The 26,664-nt window shown below is 47.0% G+C and overlaps 1 protein-coding gene across 1 annotated transcript; it reads right to left on the reverse strand.

The window, feature by feature from the left end:
• Positions 1–1,520: 1,520 nt before the first annotated feature.
• Positions 1,521–22,008, reverse strand: NUP85 (nucleoporin 85kDa). The gene is made up of 19 exons (XM_006869588.1): positions 21,907–22,008; positions 19,455–19,548; positions 13,462–13,624; positions 11,086–11,156; positions 10,192–10,235; positions 9,092–9,161; positions 7,996–8,117; positions 7,583–7,717; positions 7,385–7,507; positions 7,123–7,254; positions 6,826–6,932; positions 4,564–4,647; positions 4,387–4,452; positions 4,110–4,261; positions 3,540–3,657; positions 3,356–3,456; positions 2,207–2,358; positions 1,882–1,983; positions 1,521–1,622 (listed from the first exon to the last, which is right to left on the reverse strand). The coding sequence occupies exons 1-19, from the start codon at positions 21,937–21,939 to the stop codon at positions 1,521–1,523; spliced, it is 1,971 nt and encodes a 656-aa protein (XP_006869650.1). The 5' UTR covers positions 21,940–22,008.
• Between the last annotated feature and the right edge of the window lie 4,656 nt (positions 22,009–26,664).

The raw sequence follows: 26,664 nt of genomic DNA on the forward strand, positions 1-26,664 counted from the left end.
GGGCTCCCCATATCCTGGCTGGTGTTCCCTGCAGGCAGGCTCCTGCCCCACCAGTAGGGGGGCTGAGTCATGTGGCCCGTGCTGGGCCCTGGCGTGCTACAGAATTACCATACCTGCTGTCCAGTGTTGTCCTAGAACCACAAGTGGTGGACACTTGTATCGTGGTGGCCATCTCAGCTGGGATCGGAACTCAGCCTTGAGGCCTACGCCAGGGCAGAGAAACGCTAGTGGTCCCCGTCCCCTTCTTTGGGAGCACTTGCTCAGCTTTCTGAGCGGAGTGTGTCCTGCTCAGGGCCAGGCCGCCCTACTCACTCACTACCTCTTGCTTGGCATGAAATAGCCTGCTGGCTGCCCCTCAGTCGGGAGGACCGCCCTGGTTGGTGTAGCACCTGCAGCTACACCCAGGGTCTTGGGCTCAGGCCCAGTGCACTTGACTTAGTCCTTTCGTCCTACCCAGAGGGTCCCCTTCAAATGCCCCATCTCCTCTAGCTCCTAAAACTGTTGCTAAAGGCACTGTCAGCGAGATGCTGGGTCTGCAGGGGACTTGGGGGTGGGGGGGGGGACGGGGCAGACCCTATTGCTTCAACAGTGCTCAGACCCTCTCTCCCACCACCACCTCCCTGATGAATGCAGTTCTGGGTGGGCTAGTGGTACCCGGCTCAACAACAAGCCCACCGGAATCTCATGCCGATAGGCTGGGGAAGAGCAAGGCTTACGTGAGCTCAGCTGGAGCCAGAGCCTTCGGACAGCTCTGGGGACAGGTGGTGGAAGCTAGTCCCTGGTCCCTCCTTCCCAGGCTGCCTTATCCTGTATTCAGAGGTCCTCTAACACTCCCTCCGCCGTCTTCAGCAAGCAGTTTCACAGCTTTGTTAGGACAGGAGCTTTTTGGAGGACTGCACGGTGGTCATCACCAGATGGTTCATGAGTCCCTCGTGAACTGTCAAGGTCACTGCTTTGTGGCAAACAGCTGGACTGGAGATACCAACTCTGCTGCCTTTGTTTTGCTGCATGTTAAATAAAATCATCTTCCCCCAACTTGGAATCCTTCTACTGTGGGGTATACCACCCACCCTGGGGGAGGAGGGACATATACCTATGATTTCCAGAGGTAGGAATGTGGGTACGCCCTGCAGGATGCCTCAGAGTTTTTGTTAAAAAGTATAGGGTCCTTGGATCTTTTTCCAAAGAAATACTAGAGACTTTACAAGTATTCTAGATTCTGAGGTGAGGCCAGATTAGAAGAAACAGTAAACCAGCCAGGCCCTTGTTCAAGCTTCATATCACAAGCAAGTGGGCACAAACGTTGCCTTTCTTGGAGTGGTTCTTCTAAGGAGATGGGTAGGCAGTCAGCCCCATTCCTTTATCCTTTACTTTCAACTGCTTCAGTGTGGGTACAGACTATCTCCCTGACTGGACTCTTAACTTGCCTTGTATTTGCAAAACAAAATGTTTATTTTTCAAAAACCGTATATACATTGCCATACAGCGATAGATAGCATGCGGAGCAGCTCCAGCTGGCTTCAGGAACCTTCTAAGGAGCCTTCTTTGATGATTGCCCTGGCAAGATTCCGGGCAAGAGCCAGTCTCAGCATCTCCACCTTCGTGGCCTCTATGTCATCATCCTAGAAGCAAAGAACTAGTGTAAGGCCCAGCAGGAAGGCCGGGAAAGCTGACGTGGGGTCTGTAGTATTCAGCCCCTAGTGAGTTCTCAACAGAAGAGAAACTTAGGCAAAGGGCCATAGCAAATAGCTCAGATCTGCAGGATACAAGGGACAGCCCGTGTTCTGAAAGAAAGTGAGTCTGTTACAGTCTAAGAGTTTCTGGGAGGGAGTGGGAGCCTTTTTCCCACCCACCTGCGATGCCCAGACAGCTCAAGATTACCTGTGGTTCCTGGCCATTGGGCTCACCACATGCTGGCCTTCCAGCGGTCAGGTCCTCCAGACACCTCATCAGTGCATACGTTTGCTCTGCCGAGAAGATCACCTACAGGAGAGCAGTGGTGTGGCCATGGGCATGCTGGGCTCCCTCCCGACTCCTCCAGTCAGGACCTGGCTAATCCTTGTCAGTAATCAGCTGCAGCAGTTCAGGTGAGGTTGTGTTTGTGGCATGAACATTAGGTTTCCGGAGTGGGTGTTATGGAGGTAAACACACGTAGACATCTGAAACTGCTACAGCACTGAGCCCATGGAGGCCTGCAGCTCCTTACCTGTTTCTGTTCCAGAAGGGGCAGGGCATCTGTGAGCAGAATCATCCAGAAGGACCGGGGGGCAATCTGTGAAGTCATGAGTGACAGGAGGAGGGACGCGCCAGCAACAAAACGCTGTTCCCCATACAATCGGTGAAACTCACGGTACTTTCCTAAAACAGCATATACATATATATAAAACCCTTAAGTGGCCTCCAGGTGACACCCTACAAGTCACCTAACAGGAAGTGACAAAACTAGCCAACCCATAGAACGAGGTTCTTCCAGAGCTGTCTGCAAACCCACAAAGCAACCGGCTGCAGACGGCAGAGGCTCGGAGCCCACTGCGCAGGGCCCCTGGGAGAAGGCAGCAGCAGGGGCACACTGCTAGAGCGGACACCAGGAGGTGGAGGGAGAACTCGTCCTCACAGTGGACTAGGAGGTGCGACGTGAGTGAGCATACGATGAAGACAAGCTGGGGACATGCTCTGACGGCACCTCATGTCCTCAGGAAACCCAGGGGGAAATCTCCCTCCACAGGAGACAGCTGGTAGATTTCTCTTTGACCAGGGATCAAAACCAACACAGCCAACACTGGGGGCCCCCAAACACTGAGGGGAGCCAGTCTCCCTTGGTGACAGAGAACACAGACTCTGAACAGAATCATGAGTCAGCAAACCCCAAATGAGGGCATCAGCAAAACAGCTGGCCGGATACTTCTGAAATGTCATGCCTTATTAGTGTTTATGTGATAACATGAAATTCACCACCTGGATTGGGCCTTGACTGAGCCAAGTAATGCCACTGGATTAGCTCCACGGTACATTCTGGAGCATGACCGGTGGTGTGCTTTGTGAGAGAGCGTCCTGGTTCTCAGGAAGATAGACTGACAGAATAATTGCGGCAAAAACAATCACTTGCTGATTGTGAGTAAAATACACATAAGAACCCATAACACCCACAGCATATATGGGAGGAGTTCCTTATTACATACACTAATTTTACAGGGTTTCTGTAAATTTGAAATTACTGGAAAACAAAATGCTACAAGACTCTGGCATACAGGATTTGAGTGGCTTGGAGGAAATACTGCAGGACCATCTGAAAGGTGTCTTCAAACCTTCATAACTATGCATTAGTGCCCACCACCCAGAACCCGGAGCAACTCACCCAGGAACGTCAGCCGATCGCTGAGCATCATAGCTGGCCCCAGGTTGTCGATGAGATCCAAATCGGAGAAGCAACCTCGCTCACAGTAATCCATGAGGAACCTGCAGAGCCCAGCCCAGGTGAGAGTGCAGCAACAGGCACAGGTCCATCAGCCACCCCAGATTCCTGGCACCGGCAAACCCACCTATCTGATACCAGTGTGGCAAAGGCAGCGTCTTTGGCTCGGATGCTCCAGGAGAGGGCAGAGCCCAGGCGATTGTTGCGAACTGCTTTCATGGCCAAGATCTTACAGATGCCGCGCACTTTGCCAAGAAGAAAGAAGGTGAGTTCACCCTCCACAGCCTCGCCACGATCCAGGCCCCGTGTACTACATAGACAGCCTGGCTGGCAGGATCGGACACTCGGGTTTAGGAGTTGTCTCTCGCCTCTGCCCCAAAGGACTGGCTATGTGAGGGTTTTTTCCTTTGGGTCCTGACAGCCAGATGCTCTCAGAGTGCTTGAACCTGTGGGCAGAGCATCTCGAGCACTATGTACACTCCCTGGAGCCCCCAAGTGGGGACAGGCATCTGCAGAGCAGGCCCCAGAGTGAAATGAGAGTAAGGGGGAATGTGCTCAGTTTGTCTAGGTCCCAGTGGGCCCTAGCTCTGTATCCCCAACAAGAAGTCCCCGGTGTCTGGGTCTTCCTTTCAGCACCTGCTGCCTGGCTAGCAGCTTGGGTTCCCCGACTCCCACACCTGGTAGAGGGGCTGCTCACCTTGCTCCGTCATCTGCCGCTGCTCACAGATACGCAGCACCTTGAGTGCCTTCTGCTCCGTGTGGAGAGGGATCCGCTCAATATGTAGCTCCAAGGAGACTCTGCCTAGCTCAGGACAGTGGTCGAAGTAATCCACCCCCAACTGCCACAGGCTGCAAAGGCCAAGGACAGACCTGAGGGACCGGCCCGTTTGGCAGCCTTCAGAGGCCTCCAAGTCTCCAATGGCACTAAAATGGCCAAGAGGGCCCAGTCTCCCTCCCTGTCTCCCCACGCCCACCTGTGATGAGCAAACAGTCCCGAGGCATATTCCAGCAGCAGGAACTCCCTCATGTTGGATCCAAAACTGGAAAGAAATGTAACAGGAGACTGAGGCCACCAGCCTTCTGCTCACCTCACTGTTAAGGGCCCTGGTGGTGAGAGATGGGAGGAGGCTGGGTGTTCCCTGCCCACTTACTAGAGGCTGTGAGACTGAAGCAGTTGGCAGTGGTCCAGCAGGTCAGTCAGATGGGCCACAAACCACCAGTTACTCAAGGCAATGCTGCGGGTCAGACATAGCAAGAAGGTAGAAGTCGGAGGGGACCCCCACACGTGAGGAGGGAGTAACTGGGTGAAAGGAAATGTTGTCCCGGACTCCTGGGACAGTTGCTACAATCCAGATGCCTCACTGACATTTTTGGCAAAACAGCAAGCAGACCACAGGGAATCCCAGGCTCTAGGAGCCTAGTGTCCTTGAGCAGGCGACCGAGAAGTCCCAAGCCACACAGACATGCCACCCACACACAGACCCAAAGTCACCACAGCTCCAGGGGTCTCCCTGAGAACAGCCTGTATCGAGGGACAGGCTGTGTGCCCCTGGAGGCAGAGTACAGACACAGGTACGCGCTCTCACCGCCAGCCCGGGCAGCAGGGGGCAGGGTGGAACCGAAGTGGCCTCTGCAGGAAACCCAGGGAGACGTGCGGAGCCTGACCCGCTGCTAGGAGGCCCAGAACCTGCACGACTCAACTGCTCACACCCTGTGCCCCATCTGCTGGCCACGCACCTGCTCTTCTGCCGAGGAGGCATGAACTGCAAACGTCAGTAGCTAAGGTTACAGACTCAATTAGGTAAAGCATGTCACTGGAGTCTACTTGTTTGAAGGGAGACCTGTTTCCTCCGAGTCTGGTCACTTTCAATGACTTGAAGGCCACCAGAGCTATGTGCTGTGTCTCTGGATCTGGACAGTAAGCACGGCTAACCGTGCTGAAAGGCAAACATACCCGTCAGCAGGGCCGACTGACTGGCCACCCATGCCTGTCAGCTTCGCTTCAGGGCCCTTGGTTTGTCCCCATAGGGCTGGTAGAATTGACACGGGGGTGATCAGGACCCCTTGGAGAAACCTCCCTTCTAGAATGATTCACCTCTTGCACCTTTCACAGGGCAGATTCCTGAGCCCAGTGAACATCAGACCCAAACGGCAAGGCTTCCCCTACAAACCAGCCCAGGGGTCCAACCCCAGCCACCGGCTCCCTGCAGCCTTCTGGAACAGTGCCCAAATTGGACTGACTGGTACAATCCTGAGAACATCAGTGCTCACATAACCCCAATGTCAATCCTTCACCACGCAAAAGGGCACGGTCGGACACGCTCGGTCTCAGAGGACCATTCTGGCCTTTTTGAATCCCTGGGAAGGAATCTGAGGATCCATGTTTCTACCTCCTCCCAAAGGGGCTACAGGTAGTTCCTGATGAAAAAATCCGTACCTTGCGATTCACAGCTAAAAACAGCTCAGCTGCTCCTGCCCCTCTGACTTGCACAAGAGTAACAGCCCTTCCTGTGGGACTCAGAAGCCAGTCCTCACTGGCTCAGTGCCATCTTTTCCTTCTCATCTTTGACAACTACGGGTGAGGTTCCCTCAAAGTTCCTCTGTCTGCTAGTTCTACTCAAGTCTGTTTTGTCCCTAAAAATCCAGATGTGGCTAACAAAGGGCATCCTGGTGTAAGCAGCCGAGCTACCGAGTGTATTCAGGAATAGCAACTACACAGCACTCCAGGCAGAGCCACCGGCAGAGCCAGGAGGCCTGGTGTTTCCCTGGCACGCTGTTCTCACCCAGGAGCCTACCTACACCACACCCCTGCCGCTGACTAGTTCATTGGCCTGTGAAAAGAATAGTGACACAAAACTCCCTTTTCTTTGCTCAAATCAACTTTTTCTGGTCAAATCAGGAAGAGCAGGAGGCACAGGGGAGCCAGAAGGACTAAAACCAATGCAGCTGGGGTCAGTGAACCGCTTCTTCCACCTCAGGTGCCCACTCATCCAAGCTGCACACAAAGGAGTGAATTCTGTCGCACTAAACGTGTCTGAAAAGCTTTCCTGTTGATGACGTTGGACCCTGCCTGGGGCTTTAAAACTTTTTAGGCCAGAGCACCCGCCTCTGAAAATACCCACCACTAATGAGTCTAATTATCAGGAGATGATGTTCCCTAAGGTGGTTGTGTGTCCCCTAATTCCCACGAAATAGGCCTGCTTGCTTTTCCTAGATTTATATAAACCAAAGTCAATTCCTATACCATGATTTTAAAACAGCTTTCCTGACATGTTATAAATACATCAACTCTCTTAAGTCTTGGGAGCCAGAGAGTCCAGAGAGGAGCCACCACCTGCCTCCACTGGGCTGGGCAGCAAAGCTGGGCTGCAAGAGAAAGGATGCAACACCAGAACAGGGGGCAGGGGTCCTACCTGCACTCCTTGATCACTTGGTGAATGTCAAACTCAAAGGCTGCCATCAGGATGTTGTCCAGGGGCTCTGGGCTGCTCTCCCCTCCCAGAAACAGGTCCAGGCTGGACTGTGGAAAGTGACGGCCTGCTCAGTCCCCAGGCCGGAAGGAGAGACTCCAGGGGGCAGGCAGGGCGGCTGTGGAGGGACCCTGGAGAAGCGTGATGCGTTCTTCATAAAGGGCCCAGGAAAGCCCTCCGTGAAGAATGGCCGGCAGGGGACCGAGCCTCCACCACACCTCCAGCGAAGCTCAGACTCACCTGTGCATAGAAGTGCAGCTCAGTGGGCTTCACCGTGGGATGCGAGTATAGCAGTCGAGTCACCAGGAAATGGTACCAGTTACTCAGCAGTTCCTTCTGCTCCAACAAGACCTCTTCATCTCCCAGCAGGATCTGAGGGAGTTTGCCCCTTAGCACCAGGGGGAGCGGAGCTGAGCTCCAGCCTCTTCTCAGGGGGACTTCTTTCCCCTTCCTCCTTTAGTGTGGCCAGCAGGCAGGCCAGAGTCGAGTTCCGCCCCTGTACCTTGCAGAGCGTGTCCAGCCGGGGGCTGGAGGCAAAGGTGCCTTCCTGCAGGTGCCGCCCACACTCCTCATGCCAGTGCTGCCACTTCAGCTCCAGCTCCGTCCGCGTCTGCGTGTTTCCTGGCTAGAGGGGGGACAGGCCGGGGACGTCAAGGACACCTCCATGCCTCCTGGAGACCCTGTGCCCGGGACCACTTACGCTGAGAATGGGCATTGTCCTCATCAGGTCCCCCAGCACTCTACACATGCCCGCTGAGGCGGGGTTGGCATCGGCCTCCTTGGAGAGCATCTGGCGGGCCTCATCCAGCCGGCCCTGCAGTACCAAGATGGTCACCTAGGAAGATTCCGAGAGCACGCACAGTCAGAGGGCACACTGTGACTTTCTGACTCCTCCACAGACCCCATCACCTGACAACCACCTCGTGCTCATTCACATTCAGCTCTGTTCCCGCCCCACTCAGATGGCCTCGGGTCTTCACTCCCTTAGACCCATGGGGACAGTCTCTGGACCATTACTCTCCTTGCATGGTAACTGGCTCCACAGTAACCCTCAGACTGCCCCAGAGTGTGAGGGCCACAGACATCGGGGTTGGGGGGAGGCAGTCAGCTTACCAAGTTCCAGAAGCTCTTGTGTTTGCTTGGATTCTCACTGCCCAGAACATCTGCTGACAAACTGTCCACCTCACACACATGCAAACGGACCCAGTCAAGGAGGTGAAGAAGGAGAGGGCCAGCTAGCAGGAGAGACACTTGTCACCCATTACCACCTCAGTTTGGTTTACGGCAAATCCCACTCTTCATATCATAGACAGAGGCGGGGCAGAGGCCCTGCGTCAAGGACTCTCCCTCTGTGGTGGACAGCCCCGCCTCACTGAACATGGAGACCCAGGCTCCACACTGCCAGCGCTCTCACTAGAACATGCAGTACATGATGGCCAGGGGCCAGGTCTGTGACAGGAAGGACACACAGTGACAGCCCTCCAAACCACTGGGGAAGGCAGGCACACTAACTCCTCATTTGTTTTTACAGCAGCACATGCGTTTTTCATCTCACAGTTCCACGAGGACAGGAATCTGAAGCTTGGCTCAACCTGGTCTAACAACTAATTTTAATTCAAATTGTTCAATGAATGCTTTAGCAGGAAGTAGACTCAAATACTACAGTTACGCAGCAATGAACACACATCTGTGGACAACAGCCAACATACGTCATTCAAAGAAACACAAAGATGCCAGAGCACCTCCCAAGAGAGCTGACTGAGGTACGGTACCAGCTGCAACACAGCTCACCATCCTGGAATGACCCAAGTGGACAGGCACCAGCAACAGCGTGCTCTAGGCCACCCACTCCCTCACCCCAACTGACCCCTCCTCACATCCCTAAAACATTCTGAACTTAGACCATCCACCACACAACACTGCCACCCCCTTCACACACTGGTGTGATGTCTGGGCCCTGGATGCTTTTTAGAGGTGCTGGGATTAGCCCATTAAACTTCCAGAAGGCATACACTCTGATTCTTTGTGCAGAATTGGGAGTAAATGCAAGGTTTTTTTTTAAGGTGTTTAGTACTGTTTTCTGATAGTTCTGTTGATGAAAATCGCTGGAAAGGGCACACTACCCATCAATACACCCATCACGATCTCCAGGAGACAAAGGAAAGAGCAAAGGGCGGCCCGTGATGTGACAGAGTTACTTTATGCTCACCTGGGGCAACTTCAATAAAAAGTATCTCACAGAGATTCCAAATGAGCTCCATCGCTGACAAGATGGAGACCTGCGAGAGAACCAGAGACAAGGTTTCCATCAGAAAAAAGTCCTGAACTTTGCCCTCAGAGCAAAGGCACAAAGCAGGGCTCTGTTGCCATGAGAGCCAGTCACTAATCGAGCTCCAGTGGGGCTTCTGACAAGACAGTGGGGGGCGGGATGCAGGTGGTGGGCCGCAGACTCAAATCTTGGTGTGGCGCTGTAGGATAAGCACTGGACTGCTAACCACAAAGTCAGTGGTTTAAACCCACCAGCTGCTCCCCAGAAACCCTATATATAGGATCACTGTGAGTCGGAACCGACTCAATGGCATCTAACAATAAATAATTTTATGGTATATTCAAAGACTATAACTAGTACATCATACCGATTTAATAGGATGATTATTATAGTTTAGAAAGAGGCTTTAATTGAGTAAAATGGGAGAAATTTTTTTATCAGGAACTTGGAGATACAGTATAAAGCATGTAGTTAGTATTCAAAGAACTGAAGTTCACAAAACAATCTAAGAAAGACAAAGTCTAACACAAATCCCAAAGAAACCAGAGCTGCACCCTGCCCTCAGCAGCACGCAGCTCCCCACCTGAGTCTTGGGGGGCGGGGGAGAGTGTCAATGCTTTGCTGATTTCAGAGACAGTATATTCACTATTAAGTTTGAAAAACATCTTTTACTCCACTCCCCCCAAAATAATTTGATAAGTCATCTGGTTCTACATAAGGTACAGCAAGTTACAGCTGAGCACGACTGTTGACTTCAGACAGTTTATGAGACTCAGCAGTGGCTCCAACGCCGTTCTCCCTCTCAGGAGACAGCTGCCATCACCATAGAATGTGCATGTTTGGGTTTGAGGTTTTCTACAAATGAAAACTCAGACAAGGCTTCACCAAGCACGTTTTTGTCCTGCAATGTGCCAGGTCTTCAGCACCTGGAAGTTGCAGGCAATCCCCACCACCCCAAGGAGCTGTCTACCTGGAGAGACAGGCTTCTGCCCATCATGGTGATGACAAAGCCACCTAAGCAAGTGGTGCTCTCCACTTACCTGGCTGCTGAACTGGTGTCCACTGGCTGGCTCTTTAGCGGCAACTAACAAAACACAACACATTGCGAGTGAGTAATGACCCCCAACCTTGTTTTTGTCATTTCATAGTCCCAGACTTTAGGGTCTGCCTTTTAATGACACTTGTTTCCACCCTGGGCCAGTTTTTGGGTTAGTTTCTTTAATGCTTTATACTCTTTGATCAGTGATTCCCAAATCAAAACCCTCAGGTTAAAAGCCAGCATTCTGAACCGCAGGCCAGTAGGCTTGAAGGCACCCGATGCGGCACCCCATCCCGCTATTCTAGACTCTGCCAGAGTCTGGGGATCAGAGCTTCTAATGGATGTGATGACCCAACCCACCAGGGTCACGGCCTGGGAATGCAGTATCTGAAGCCATGCTTTATGCAACCTCATACCTTCCAAACGAATCGATTCAACGTGCACTAACTGGAAAACTGTACTAAGATGACTGCCAAAAGGCCAAGGCAAAGAGTCACTGGGTAGTGGACACAGTGAACACGCTCAGCAACTAACAAAAGGACTGGACGACTGAGTCCACCCTGAGGTTCCTCCTAGAAAAGGCCTGGCCATTGAGAACCTCAAGGAGGACAATTCTACTCTGGGACACACATGTGGGGCTGCCATGAGTCAGAGTCAACTTGATAGGCTTTTTTTTGGGGGGGTTGTACTTTTTTAATGAGAAATAAGAATTTTGTATAGAAGTCAATCAGATTAACCTTATGATATTTATAACCAGATACATCCCCAAAAAAGAACTTCAAATTCCGATTTCACATACAAAAAATAAAATGATACAGATGATCATTTTCAATTAGCTACATATGAATTTTTAAACACAAATCTTTAATCACACACACAGCCAATAACCCCTTACTTGCTGCCTGATGCATCTCTTCCATACACGCTCTTATGACCGATCGGTAGTTTTTACTCACTCGAACCAATCTGCAAAAAATGAAATGACATTCAAGATGGGCCTGAAATATCTCATAGTACCAGGAAGCTACAAGTGCACACAAAAAAGATAGGAGCTCAGAGAACACAGGGACCAACCGGAGAGCTCCAAATGGCCAAAGCTGCAACAATGTGATAAACAAAGTAAATAAAAGCAGATTTAGTGCTGGACTGTTAACCATAAGGTCAGGGTTCAAAACCACCAGTCACTCCATGGGGGAAAGATGACACTGTCTGCTCCCATAAAGACTTACAGTCTCAGAAAACTCTAAGGAGCAGTTCTACTATCCTATGGGGTCACTATGAATCGGAACCAACTTGATGGCAGTGGGTTGATATTGACCTAAATAGAGAGTAGCTGAATAAATGAATGATGAGAAGAAACAGCTCTTCCTTGGAGTAGAATTATAATTAATAAATGTAAGAGTAAAGAGAAGCAGAAACTCTCCATAAGCAAATACCATCGTAACTACCACTGCAGATAAGATCCATAGGTGGACACCAGAGTCTGTGGGTGAAAATTTGAGAAGTAAGATTTGCGTAGTCTGAAAGTATCTAGCCCAAGATGCTAACGATGGGAAAGGTGGTACCTGACAGCCAAGAGGCCCAGCATAAACCACCTGAACTTGTGGTCAACCTCACTGAGAAGGACAAACTAAGCTTCTGGTCTCTTGCCAGAGAAGACCGTGAAAATAATTCTCCAAAGACAAACGGAATTGTCATTTTTACGTTCATTTCCAAATCTCCCAACCAGAAACCACAACCAAAGGGACTGCCATAGACGCCACGCCCATTCAGAGCAGTCCTGCGCAGGGTCTCCAAGGCTGTACTTTTTTTTTTTAATGTTTTATTGTGAATTATGTGATAGTTTACATGGGAGAACATTAGTTTTACATTCATCCTGTCGTATATTGTTTCATTGCCATGGTTACAATCCTCTCCTTGCATCATCAACCAACCAAAGGGTATACCCTACAAGCCTGCCCCACCGGTCGTCAGCACACAGCCCCTCTCCCTCTCTGGGTCTAAAGTCCCCAGCTGCTCCATCTCTCCATGTCATCATCTCTGCCTCCCATCTCTGGCGTCACTGTTTCCCTGGGTAGGGTCCCGCTCTCCACTCTTCTCCCTATCCTAGACTACAAAGTTGATCACTCCCCTCCCCTCCTTGCTACAAAACATCTACCTTTAACATTTCCAACCCTCACAATCAGTCCTGATAACAATCATTCACTATTGTATCACAAGAGACCTATCTACATTTCATTTCATCAGCCCTGCCTAGACAGATTGGATACTACTTAGTGGAGATTCTACCTTCCTCCACACCTCTGAATCTAGGTCCCCTCTTGAAAGCTTGTAAGCCAGTCACTTCTTGCCTTTGTAGCCCCACCACTTTGGGTAGCCAATGTCCAAGTTGCTCATCCCTGTCTACTCTGTGTATGGAGGGGGTGGGAATGATCCTTGCTGTAAAGATTTGTTCCCTCTTTTGAGCTACTGCATCCATAGGTATAGGTCACGTTCATCAAATTGTATCAGATTACTCTTCTTTTTTCTTCTTCTAGTTGAGCTCTGATCATCCAGGCATTGAAGCCAGGTCAAGTGGGTATTATCTGCAAGTGTGGGTGTTTTTGTGCATATGCCCTCTCTTCTTATCAGCTGGACACTTCACTCTTCACTATAGTCCTCTGTGACTATTTCAATGACTCTGGGCCGAAGAGTCCCCAGGTCTTGCTATACTGCTGGCCAACCAGGTCTCTACCCGGGTTCACAGGAGTCTATTAAATGTTTTAGGGCTTAGCTCGCAGATTCATTGCTGTTTTTCTCTCACTTCCCCTTATCGGTGACGAACAGTGTGTATTCCCATTGAGGCTTAGTCTTGGACAGTGGTTTGCTCTGAGGGGACCTGACCACTTGCCTTGAGAGGCTGTACATCTATCTTTACAGGACCAGTGAGCCTCATCTTTTTCCCACAGAGTGCCTGGTGGTTTTGAACTGCCCATTTTGTTTATCCTACAGTGGGACCTTGTTCAATGATTCTCGGGTTCTCATTTGGCCTAATTTTCTTCCTCGAAGGGTAAATGAAGTGGGATTCTAAACAAAGATAGTCTAATAAGCTAGCAAGTCAATCAACAGCCATCCTCAATTATGAGACAGCCCCATTCCTAGTCACCTCCACTGCCCAGTGCTGAGGCCCCAAGTCAGACCCCAGGGGACTGACTTTTCTGGGCAGTCTGTCGACTGTGTTTTTCACAATCTCATCAAGAACACCAACAGCTCTCAGCAGCAGTCGACTTACTGAGCTTTTCGGGATTTGCTGGTCAATTCTTCTTCAATTCTCTGAAGGCCCACAAAGATTCCATGAGATTCATTGAAGAGTTTTCTCAAGATCTGAGAATAAACATCCACATCCTTCCGGAGGATATAGATAAAGGGGCAGCTTGGATCTGCCTCTGATTTTTCTGAAACAAAACAAGGAAAACATTACTGATCTATCACCACCAATTCCCCAAAAGCAACCCCCTCTAAAAACTGAAACTGAGTCATCTACTTTACAAAAGCTTTGGTCTAAGCAGGAACAATGTGAGCAACAAAACTTGTCACTGATTTCATCATTAATAAAACTTTAATGACAGGACTGATCATTTACCAACTATACACACATGTATTTTAAACAGAGCCATCTAGTCTCAGAGTTTACTCCCAACCAATAGTATATTCAGAGGTGAATTCTGGCCTCTACATTGAAATAAAACTGGAAAATACCAATCTATGTAAAGCCGAGAGCCACAATTTGATACAACCTCAGAGTCAGGTAAAAAATATCTTTAAAAGTATTTGTACTATCATGACCCCTAAAACAAAGGGTAAAGAACTGATCAAACTAGTTTTCAAGAGTAATGAAAAGGCTCAAGAATGATCAGTTATAGGGACTTACAGCAAGATGGCAGACAGGGAAGATGCACAACTCAGACCCTCTACAACAGAGATATGAGGGATCAAATGAAGCAGACAAAGATGAAAACACTGGAACCCTGAACTTCAGAGGAAAGGCTAGAGTGAGCACTTGCTGGGAGGAGAGGCTGAGCAGGGACAGCCAGAGGGAGACTGATACGGGAACAGTCTACCAGAAGCACTGCAGCCATCTTGTGAGCGGCTCTGGCAACAGATCCACACACGGAACGGGAAAGATGCGATTCTTTTTCTTTCACCATTCTTTCTTTCACACCTCTGATGACCACTCTCATCCACCTCCAGGAGTTGGAAGCCACGCCAGTGTGAGGTGGGAGCTGGCTGCTCCACTTTCGTGCCTGGATTCAGGCAGGATCCACTCTAGACCCACAGAACCCAGAGAGTCCCCAGCAGTTAACCAGTCACCCTGTCCCCAGCTGCCCGGTGGTCCTAAAAGACACTGAAACCAGTTCCACTGAGGGTCTCTGCAAACTGCTGCCAGCTTGAGTGTCCTGAAGATGGGTAAGCCCGAGGCCGACAGAGCCTTACTCCACCTAGGGCAGCAACTCTGCTTTCAACCACCCTTCCCACCCCCACCCCCGGAGAGCTCCAACAGCTGCACTGTGTTTTGTCTAGTTCTTTGTGGGTTTGGGTTTTTTCCTTTGTTGTTTTACTGTTTATTTTGGTTAAGTCTTCTTCCTCCATTTTCCATTACCTTAAATTTTAGCCTTTTTAGCTCCACTTTTGTTTTCCGGCTGTTTCTCATTTCCACTCTTCTTTCTCCCTCTACTTTTGATCCTTCTTTACTACACTTTACTCTCTTCATCTTTCCTCTCCAGGGGGCTTCTAAGATTTGTTTTTTTATCTTTCCTTTCTATTCTCTCTACTTTTCTATAGCTCCGTGCCAATACAGCCCAGCCACAACCATAACCTCTGCAGCTCCACCCACTGGGTAAGAGCTAATACCAGCTCCTCTACCATCTGATGAATGGTCCACAGCAACCAACACCAGCCATAGCTGCTCTAAACTGAGCTGCACCAACAGCAAATGAGAATGGTGTGCAGCTTCCATTCTCTAACTACACCCACAGGGACAGTTGGTGAGAGCTTGAGAACACATCACTATACTCATCAATTAAATACCAATAAGACAACTCCATAATGCCCCGGGGCACAGAAGAAACAAGAAAGAATGGTTCAAACCAATGACGAAGGCACAGAGCCAGAAAACGTTACTAAGGAAGACAAAGCAGTGAAGTAACTGAAAAAGAGTTCATAAAAGTGATATTTAGGAACCCCATAAGGGCTGACAGAAAGATTAAGGAAAGCAAAGAGAACACAGGAAAACCTTTAGAATAATTCAGGAAAACACTTCAAGAACAACCAAAATAAATGCAAATCTTAAAATACAAACCCTGCAATTAGAAATCCAGAAGATCATTACTAGATTTCAGAAATGTGTTAGGACCAAACTGATTTTACCTGATTTTGCCTACCTAGAAACTGCTTGATTAAACTCTAGTCAGGCTCAGGAAAGCCTTTTAAATAGACAAGGCCTCAGTTATTAGTTCCCTCCAGAGGCCAATCTCCATTCTGTACATTAGCCTGAACACGTACTCTAGCTCCAAGAATATGATATATGTATAAATAGCCAGGCAGCTCAAGGCCAGAGGCCAGATATTTTCCTTTACCCTAGCCTAAGAACAAAGACCACCAGTCCTGACCAATTAAACTGTAACATCTCATAGTTTGCCAATTGTTAACCAATCCAAAGATTGTAAAGCTGAGAAACCTGAGCTGTTTGAAAATTCTATAAAAACCCTGCAGACAGTGAATTCGGGGCTCTTTCCCTATTCCGAAATGTCGGATAAGGTTAGAGACCTGGCTCGATCTTGATTAAACAACCCTTATGTATTTGCATCGGTACACGGCTCCTGGGTGGTCTTTGGGGACCCTGAATTCTGGGCATAACAATGGACAATAGAGTAAAAAAGCAATGGTAGCCTGCATTAGGGAGCTGGAAGAGAGATCTCTCAATAGTAGCATGTCAGAACAACAATCAAGCAAAAGAATGAAAAAAAATCTGAAGAAAGCCTAAGAGTTACGTGGGACACCATGAAGAGAAATAACCTACTGGTGATCAGAATTCCAGAACAGGGAGACATAATAAAAAGCACAGACAAAATTGTTGATGAGTTGTTAGAAGAAAACTTCCCTAAAATCATAAAAGATGAGAAGATAAGCATACAAGAAGCTGAATGAACCCCAAACAGGATAGATCCCAAGAGACATCATAATCAAACCTCCCAAAACCAAAGACAAAGGAAGCAGCTTGGTCAAAATGAAAAGTTACCTGCAAAGGAGAACTAAACTCTATTTCTCAGCAGAAACCATGCAGGCAACAAGGCAATGGGATGACATATACAAAACTCTGGGGGGGAAGGGGGGGGGAAATGCCAACAAAGAATCATATATGCAGCAAAACTGTCCCTCAAACACAGCAGCTAAATTAGGACATTTCATGATAAACAGAAATTAAAGGAATCTGGAATTACCAAACCAACTTAAAAAAAAAAAATGCTAAAGGGTATTCTTTGGACTGAGAACCAACAGCCATACGCAACAACCTGAGACTGCCATACAGACTGCCACCTAGAACTCAATGCACATATTGTTGTTATGTGCCGTGGAGTCGGTTCCGACTCATAGCGACCCTGTACAGGGTTTCCGAGGCTGTAAATCTTTACGGGAGCAGAAAACCTTATCTTTCTCCCACAGAACAGCTGGTAGTTTCGAATTGCTGACCTTAAGATTTGCAGCCCGATTCACATAACCACTACGCTACCAGAGCTCCTTAATCCACATATAGAAGTATTTAAAGTAAAACAAACCAACAAGACTGAAAAGAGGGACCCAGAGATATCAATTTATAATAGAGTCAGCTACAAAGCAAAAAGAGGGAATGGTAGAGACACAGAACTTCCAAATGGGCAGGAAGTCAAGTCAAGACTGAATGGACTATTTCAAATAGGGAAAAAATAATTGCAGGGTAACCTCAAAGAAAATTAATACACCTGTACACCAAAATAAAAAATGAAAACCAGAAAGATTTAAAATTTTTTTAAAAGATTTAAACATTAATACAATAGAAATGAAGAAAGTGCAAAAACAAAATGAAATCAGCACACAAAATTATGCAAAAGAAAACCAGCAACACTACAAAAAAAGCACATAACAAAATGAGAGCAATCAATTCATACCTATCAATAATTACACTTACTGTAAACATATTAAACGAACCAGTCAAGAGAGAGAGTAGAATGAATAAAAACCCAGAAACCTTCAATATGCTGCCTACAAGAGACACATTAAAACAATGAAGACAGCCTACACGCCCATCAACAGAATGGTTAGTTGGTCCACACACACAATGGAATACTACGCAATGTTGAAGAGTAACAAAGAATCTGTGAAACACCTTACAACAAGCATACACCTGGAGGACATTAATGCTGAGTGAAATGAGTCAATCACAAAAGGATAAATATCACATGAGACTAATGTTGGAAAAAGTTAAGAAAAGGTTTTCTTAATAAAAGAAAGAAACCATTGGTAATGGTTATGGGGGGGAGGGAAAATATTTCATGGGCTAGAGGGTAGACACATGTTATCATGGATGACAGGGCAGGCATTATACAGTAAGGAGGAGGTTGGCAGAGGAAAGATGAAGGTGGTGGGAAACACAGAAAAGAAAGCAACAGTCAAAGTGAAGCAGTAAATAATGTTAGCTGCTGGTATAAGGCGGGGATTGCAATCACTAGAATACAGCAAAGTATGAGAGCTACTGAATGTGAAACTGATGATCTGCTCTGTAAACCTTCATTCAATTCACAATAAATGTTTAAATAAATGGCAAACAAAAAAAGAATGATCAATTATGAACCTCCAACTTGTGGAAATTACATTAAAAGCTTCTGGAATAGGCTTAATGGTTTTTATTGAACAAGAGTCATTAAATATAAACAAAATAAATAATACTTTGTGTTTTCAGTGATCTCTGACAATCTAGGAATGCTGGTGAGCTTTCCTATTAAATATGAAAAGGTAGATGCTCAGCAGACTCTCCTGAAAAACTGACCCTTTAACAGTCTACAAGTCTCCCAAACACTGCAGCTCCCACACCCACCTATCCCAGAAGGATTTAGCAACAGAAGATACAGTTCCTAACTAGAAAATGAAGAAAATCTACGGCTTTTAAAAAGTATATAAACTAAAGAAAATTCAAAATCATACAAAAAACAGAAAGAGAGAGAGAAGAGAGAGCTGACTGGTCCTGGTCAGAGAGAGACTGGAGGAACACCTGAGGCTATGGCTCTTAGTCATCCTCCAGGTCTGGACCTGAGCTCACCTCTGTGGTTCAATTCTCAGGCAAGCAATAGGCAGGCATAGAGCCAGGACAGTACCACTAGTGAGGTATGTACACAAAAGGATGGTCAACTGTGAGTCAAAAGGGCAGAAGTCAGAATGGCTGGCAAAGGAGGAGGAATGAAAACCAAACTTGGGGAGGAAGTGGGATAAGTGATGTTATACATTTAAGGGACTGCAATCAGTAAAATGAAACAACAACAACAACAACAAAAACAGAACACAAACTGCACACCATATAATTTGTCAAAATGATAAAACTTTCACTAGCTCAATCTGCTCCTTAAACACATGGAGGAAAACCTCCACAGGCTTTTAGGGAGGACAATCTCCTGTCATAGATTTGCCAGAAACTCTCATCAACATCTTCTGAGACTTCCCTCTTGAAATGAAGGAAGCACAATCGAAATTCAGCTTCTTCTCATTCCTAGCGGGTGCCTCTGTCGGCAAAAAGGACGGAGCTGTTTCATTCTCCGACCCCAGCTCTGTCTACTACTACGGACCCACTTGGCCTCTAGAGCTCTGCCTCAGTGGGGTTCCACTGTGGACATACGTCACGGCACAGGACCTGGAAACTGTCTCAGTTAAGAAGGCTGCAGTGAAAGGGATTGAGTCACTCAGGACAAGAGGAAAGCAAACACTTGATGGTTCTCCAGTATAAAGAATACCTAGCTTTAATACCAGGAAGACTACCAATATCTTTCCCCACCCCGCAGGACTTCACAAAAAGGGTTAAACAGTGAAGTTTTAAATCAACAAAAAAGGTTAAACAGTGAAGTTTTCACAAAATGACCATGGTACAAAATGAGTTCAGAATGTTTCATGCCTCAGCTACTCAAACCTGAGAGATTAAAGGGAAAAAAACAACTATATGTGCAAAGATGGATCATCCAGCAAGAAAAAAAACCACACTACCTTTTTTGTTGAAAGAGGTTTCACACACCAGCATCTCTCCTGGGCCCCAGTCAAAACACATTTGCTTCTTCTTGGAATTCACTCCTGGAATCCACTAGTAAATAAGACATAGAAGCTATTATTCTGGCTAACCGACACCACTGCTGCTGTCGCCTCTTCAACTCACAGCAACACTGAAGGGCCGAGGAGACCCGCCCCGGGTTATTAAAGCTATATATCTTTACAGACACAGACAGTCACAGCTGTCTCCCATAGAGGGTCTGGGAGGTTTAATCCGCAAACATTTGAGTTCGTATTCAAGGCCTTAATCACTGGGACACCTGCGCTGGGAAAAGGCTTTGCTTTTCAACTGATTTGTGAAGCTGATCTCAGAAACCAGCATCACGAAGGCTGTTAAGATCATCGATGTGTGCAGCTGTGAGTTGTTGCCATCAGCCCATCTGGAGGACGTCATCACAAAATCAGACCCACGGCCGTAGAGCTGATTCCAACTCATAGGGACCCTACAGAGCAGAGCAGACAGCCTCCACCTTTCTCCCACGAAGTGGCTGGTGGGTTTGAACTGGTGACCTGTGAATAGCAGCCCTGCACTTAACCCACTGTGCCACCTGAGCTCGTTTATATGGAGTGGGTTCCTATGCACGGTGATCCTGTAGTGTTTCCATGGAGTGGCTGGTGGGTTTGAACTGCTGCCCTTGTGTTTCGCAGTTCAGTGCTTATCCTACAGCGCCACACCACAGCTCCATTGTTGTTGTTGTTAAGTGCTGTAGATTCCAACCTATAGTGACCCTGCATAGGGTTTCCAATGAGCAACTGGTGAGCTTAAACCTTGCAGTTCAAACAGCTTTGCAGTCTGGTGCATTAACTCACAGCGCCACACCAGGACTCCATTAACACACAGCCCCTAAATTCACAAGCAAGCTTTGATGGGCTCCTCAACCCAGGCTACCCTCAGCAATTATTACACTGAGAGTCAATGAGCTGCCGTTCAGAAAAAAGAGACTTAATAATAGAAAAAGAACCAAATCGTTTGTTTGTTACCCACTAATAAAAGTGACATCCGGTCCAAGGCTTCTGGGACACCGCTACAATTTTCCTCTTGGGTTCAGATCATCCCATAGGCCTCAGTTTCACCGATCCACCCCCACTCCCGTCCACATTGCTATAGGTTATCTGCGAGGCATCTCACACTGTAAAAGGCCATGTTGTTCTTGTTGAGTGCTGTGGAGTCGGTTCCGACTCATAGCGACCCTGTGAAGAGTTTCCAAGGAGCGGCTGGTGGGTTTGAACCACCGACCTTGTGGTTAGGACTCTATGACGTATCCTGCAGCACCAAGTGGAAAGACACCACAAAGTTAATGCACTGGAGTTTAAAAACAGGCAAACTAATCTATGGTGACAAGTGTCAAAGTGATCGGGGTCAGAACTAACTTGGACAAAGGGCATGAAGGAATTGCCTGAGTGTCTAGGCTCCCAGAAAGTATAAGCATGCGGACATTATCACTTGCTGATAGAATGGTCAAGAGAAACCCAAAGCCTGAAGTTAGGCTCTACCAGAATAGACTATCAGGGCTGCCAAGGAAGCAAAAACCTTAACAAGTATCTAAAAAGACAGTAATGGCTGCTGCTAAGGCTCTCAGAAAGGCAGCACCTAAGGAGCTCTGGTAACGTAGTGGTTACGAATCGGGCTGCGAACCTTAAGGTCAGCAGTTCGTAACTACCAGCCGCTCCGCGGGAGAAAGATGAGGCTTTCTACTCCCGTAAGGATTTACACCCTCGGAAACCCTGTACAGGGTCGCTATGGGTCGGAACCGACTCAATAGGGCACTTAACAACAACAACAACAACAGTGAAACCTGTTAAGGAGCTCTGCTGGTGTAGTGGTGATGAATCGGGCTGCGAACCTTAAGGTCTGCAGTTCGAAACTACCAGCTGTTCCGCGGGAGAAAAATGAGGCTTTCTGCTCCCGTAAAGATTGACAGCCTCGGAAGCCCTGTGCAGGGTCGCTATGGGTCGGAACCAACTCGACGGCACAATAACAACAAACCGCAGGGCAGCGCTGCACAGCTAGCAAAGGTCAATCTCAGAGGGCTGCGATGTGGAGCCACTTTATCCGGTTGGGAGAAGCAAAAAAAAAAAAAAAAAACGCCCCACCCCTGCTTTAGTCCGAACCCCTTCTAATATCCTAGAGGAAAACCGTGGCGAAGCAAAAAGACTGAGAAGACAAGGGTGGAAGTGGGATGGAAGGAGCCTCTGGTGACAGGTTTCTGAGGGAACAAAGGAGCAGGAACCCAGCGATCACTGCGACGCGAACACCGGCACCTAGAGTTCACGTCGCGATCTACCGACCGTGGCAACTGAGCCACAAGGAGTTAGGCAAGTCTGCAGCGACGAAACAGACGCAGCCCTGGTGTAGTGAGGACATGCAATCCTATCTCCAGGGAGCCCTTACAGTGACTGTCGGCTCTCCATCCAGCTCCTCCATTACGCCGCAACTCAGCCGCCCAGAACGCGAAGAGCAGCTAACGCTCCAAGCTCAGGCCTCCCGCTCAGATCCGGGTTGAGAGAAAGGACCCCGCCTGAGCGTCTCCAATAGTGCCGGTCAGAATCAGCTACTAACGCTGCAGGAGCGCTTTTTCCAGCCTTGACAACTCTTGCAGCCCTCTCCACGTGTCCTCTCCATCCTGTCCCCGACAGCACTTCAGAGAAAAAGCGCCTGGTGCTGCCTACCGTCATGGTAACTACCCCGCCGGATCAGGCGCAGCCGCGGACAGTCCTGCGACGGTCGTGGAGAAGGCCCCTGGAGGCGGTGGGAACCACCTGCTGACCTCCGAGGAGGGCGACGGCGCGTGCGCGAACCGTGTCCCTGCGCTGAGCCCAGGATCTTCCCCAACGCTGCCTTTCCTTGCCCTCTTCAATCCTCCACCTTAGCGTTGTCGATTCACCTGGTGGGGTCCTGAGTAAGGGAATCCTATCCTCTCGTCTTGCCAATCTAACGAAAGCAGTCGCCACCACTCCCACCCCAAATACCGTACTGGCTCACGCACAAATTGATGAAGCTGAAATAACAGATTGAGACGGCTGGAGTGGCTTAATTAAACAACTGATTTTGTTATCTTTCCAAGGAAAACGAATACATACATACTGGTGGTGGTTGTTATGTGCCGTGGAGTCGGTTCTGACTCATAGCGACCCTGTACAGGGTTTCCGAGGCTGTAAATCTTTAGGGGAGCAGAAAACGTCATCTTTCTCCCGCAGAACAGCGGGTAGTTTCCAACTGCTGACCCTGAGGTTCGCAACCCGATTCGTAAGCACAACGATACAAGAACTCCAGTGGGTATGGCTATAACATAAGTAAAATTATGAATTCATGCCCATTTTCTAAGAGGTCTTATGTTCTCCAAAAGTAAAATAAACTTTCAGTTTCACAGAAATGGAATTTTTGAGACTAGTTATTTTATCGGTTTTGGTTATTCAAAAAAGTCTTGAAGCAGCAAAAGTTAAAAACAAGCTTAAGATTGATAGTTAGAAATCATACCTGAATTCCCTCAGAGAAAAGAGTGAGAGTGAAAGTACAAGAAAAGACCAGAACGAAAAGTCCTCTTCTCAACACAGAACCTCAGGGGAAAAAATCACTTGAATGAATGAGACAACAAAACTTGGAAACAGGTGCTATAGTTTCTTAATTGATATTTTAAGGCCAACAAAATGTCATTTGAGAAGGCATCAAAAACTTCACGTAAAAATGAAATGAAAAAATAATGGAATCTTTCCATGAATTTTTTTGAAGCGCCCTCATATAACAAGAATTGAAATTGTATGACCAACAACGAGAAAATATTGGGAAAAAATATTGGAAGTATTCTTTGGACTAAATGCAGCTATATGCCAGTAACTTTATACAACCATTTAACATACTCATTGTTGTTGTTGTTGTTAAGTGCCGTCGAGTCGGTTCCGACCCATAGCGACCCTGTACAGGGTTTCCGAGGGTGTAAATCTTTACGGGAGTAGAAAGCCTCATCTTTCTCCCGCGGAGCGGCTGGTAGTTTTGAACCGCTGACCTTAAGGTTCGCAGCCCGATTCGTAACCACTACGCTACCAGAGCTCCTTATAACATTAGCAGAAAGAAAAGAAAATTTTACAGTCAATAGAGCTGTGGAGTCGACTCCCCTCTGGTGGCAGCCTTATGTATAACAGAAGGAAACATCACCTGGTCCTGCACAGTGTTCACCATCCACGTTCCTTGGTGTGGCTATTTTGTCTCTCCATCTCATTGTTTCCTTAGTGTTTGCTTACTCGCTACCAAAAATGATATCCTCTTCCAGCAAATGGTCTTTGATTCATTGTTGGAAGTTTAGCAGCTCTTCTGGCCACTTCCCACTAGATGCCAATTGTGACAAGTAGAATCCTTCAACGATTCCCACATGTCACCTGGAGGACAAAAGAGTGCCTGTTGAGACCAAGTGGCATGGTTCAACCCTAGAGGAACCAATTGTTGTTGTTGTTGTTGTTGTTGTTAAGTGGCATCAAGTCAATTCCGACCCATAGCGACCCTATATAGGATTTCCAAGTAGCGACTGGTGAGCTTGAACCAGCAACCTTGAGATTCAAATGACTTTGCAGTCTGGCACATTAACCCACAGCGCCACACCAGGACTCCGCTAAGTAAATATAAATCAGATGAAATATTATTGTATTTAAAAGAACTACAAAGGTTGACAAAACACAGAAAAGTATTTCAAGAAAGCTTTAAAATGTTCACCTTTTTTTTTTTTTGTCACCATAATTACACTTTCAGGAAAAATCAAGAAGGACATTTTTGATAATCACACATAAAAATGGAAATAAATGTATCACACTTAAGGAAGGCTTACAATGTAATATTATGAAGTCATTAAAAGGTATTTTTAAATAAATATGTGTGATGGTTGATAGAATGTTTCAACTAGGCTGGGTCATGAGTCCCAGTATTAGCAGATGCATTTTGTGATCTGCTGTAGTTAGTCCCCGTTTTATGTCTTGCAAATCCTTACCTCTAAATATTAGTGAGGCGTTCTGGTGCGACACTGTAGGATAAGTACTAGACTGCTAACCACAAGGTTTGCGGTTCAAACCCATCAGCCACTTCTTGAACAGTATGAGTGGGAGTCAACTTGGTGGCATTTAACAACATCAGCATATTACTGAGGCAGGATTAGTGTGAGGTGTATCTTGAATCAGTCTTACAAGAGGGTATGACTCAAATTACACTCTTACTCAAGTCACGCTCTAATATAAAGGGAGTTTCCTTGAAGGTGGGACCAGCATCCAATATATATGGATACTCTGACAAGGCACTTGTTTGCCCTGGATTCCACATGTAAGCCATCATCATACGACCTTTGGTTCTTGGGACTTGATCTAGAAGGCTGTTGTCCGACCTGCTGATTCTGGGATTTTCTAGCTTCCCCAGCACTGTGAGCCAACAGCCTATCATCCTACCAGCTAACTGTGGTTCCTTAGCTCCTGCCACCATGTGAATCAGGAAATGCATCCAGCCTAAGACCTGACCCAGAGGTTTCTGACTTGCCAGCCTCCACAACCACACAGAACCATTTCCTTGAAACAAATATGTATGGTGTGGTGTCCTGATGTGGTTCTGTAGAACTGCTAGCCACAAGGTGGTTCAAACCCACGTGCTGCTGCTTGGAAATCATTTATAGGATTGCTATGTATGTTGTTGTTGTTAAGTGTCATTGATCAATTCTGACTTATAGCAACCCTGTACAGGCTTTCTGAGTAGCAACTGGTGGATTTGAACCACCAATTTTGCAGTGCTTATCCTACAGTGCCACACAAGAACTCCATATATATATACACCACCTGTCTGTAAACTTTTTATACTGTTGTGCCTTGCGTGTTGTTGTGATGTTGGAAGCTATGCCGCCAGTATTTTAAATAACAGCAGGGTTACCCATGGTGAACAAGTTTCAGCTGAGCTTCCAGACTAAAACTAAGAAAAAGAAGAGGAAGAGTACTTCCGAATGTTTAGCCACTGAAAACCTTATGGACAGCAACGGAACACTGTCAGCACCGGAAAGTTGAAGACTGAGACATGATAAAAAGCAGCAGAAACTTGTCAGATATAGTGCTAGAAGATGAGCCCCTCAGGTTGGAAGGCACTCAAAGTATGAATGGGGAAGAGCTACCTCCTCAAAGTAGAGTTGTCTGTGGTAATGTGAATGGAGCAAAGTCCCATGGACCTTCATTTGCTGATGGGGCACGACTCAAAATGAGGAGAAATGGCTGTAAACATCTATTAATAATCAGAACATAGGATTTACAAAGTATGACTCTAGGACAATTCAAAGTTGTCAAAAATGAAATGGAACGCATAAAGATCAATATTTTGTTTTGTACGTGTACTTCAAATGTTTTTGCCTTGCTGCTTTGTGAAAAATAAGATGTAAAGGGAAGCCACAGGGAAGAAGCAGGATCACTGTTGTTGCAGGGAGGGGAGTGTAATCAGTGAGATGAAACAAAGTGTATGATTGGTTGAAAGTAAAGCTGATGATCTTGTCTGTAAACCTTCACTCAATTCACAATAAAAACTTGAAGAAAATAAAAAGAACATTTCAAGATCTATCTTGAAGTATAATGCTGTCTGTGATAGGATAATATCTATAAGCCTACAAGGAAGACTAATTAATGCCACTATTATTCAAATTTATGCACCAACCACTAAAGCCAGTGATGATGAAATTGAAAAAATTTACTAACTTCTTCAGTCTGAAAATTGATCAAATATGCAATCAAAATGTATTGATAATTGCTGGTGATTAGAATGCAAAGGTTGGAGATCAAGAGGAAGGATCTGTAGTTAGAAAATATGGCTTTGGTGACAGAAGTGATTCTAGAGATTACATGATAGATTTGCAAGACCAATAACTTACTCATTGCAAATACCTTTTTTAAACAACATAAAAGACAACTATACACATGGACCTCATCAAATGGAATACATAGAAATCAAATTGACTACATCTGTGGGAAGAGATAGTGGAAACGCTCCATATCATGAGCCAAAACAAACCAGGGGAAGACTGTGGAACAGACCATCAATTGCTCATATGCAAATTCAGATTCAAGCTGAAGAAAATGAAAACAAGACCATGAGAGCCAAAATATGACCTTCTACATATCTCACCTGAATGTGGAGATCATTGTC

Source organism: Chrysochloris asiatica, unplaced genomic scaffold (assembly GCF_000296735.1).
Source record: "Chrysochloris asiatica unplaced genomic scaffold, ChrAsi1.0 scaffold00132, whole genome shotgun sequence".
Taxonomy (NCBI): Eukaryota; Metazoa; Chordata; class Mammalia; order Afrosoricida; family Chrysochloridae; genus Chrysochloris; species Chrysochloris asiatica.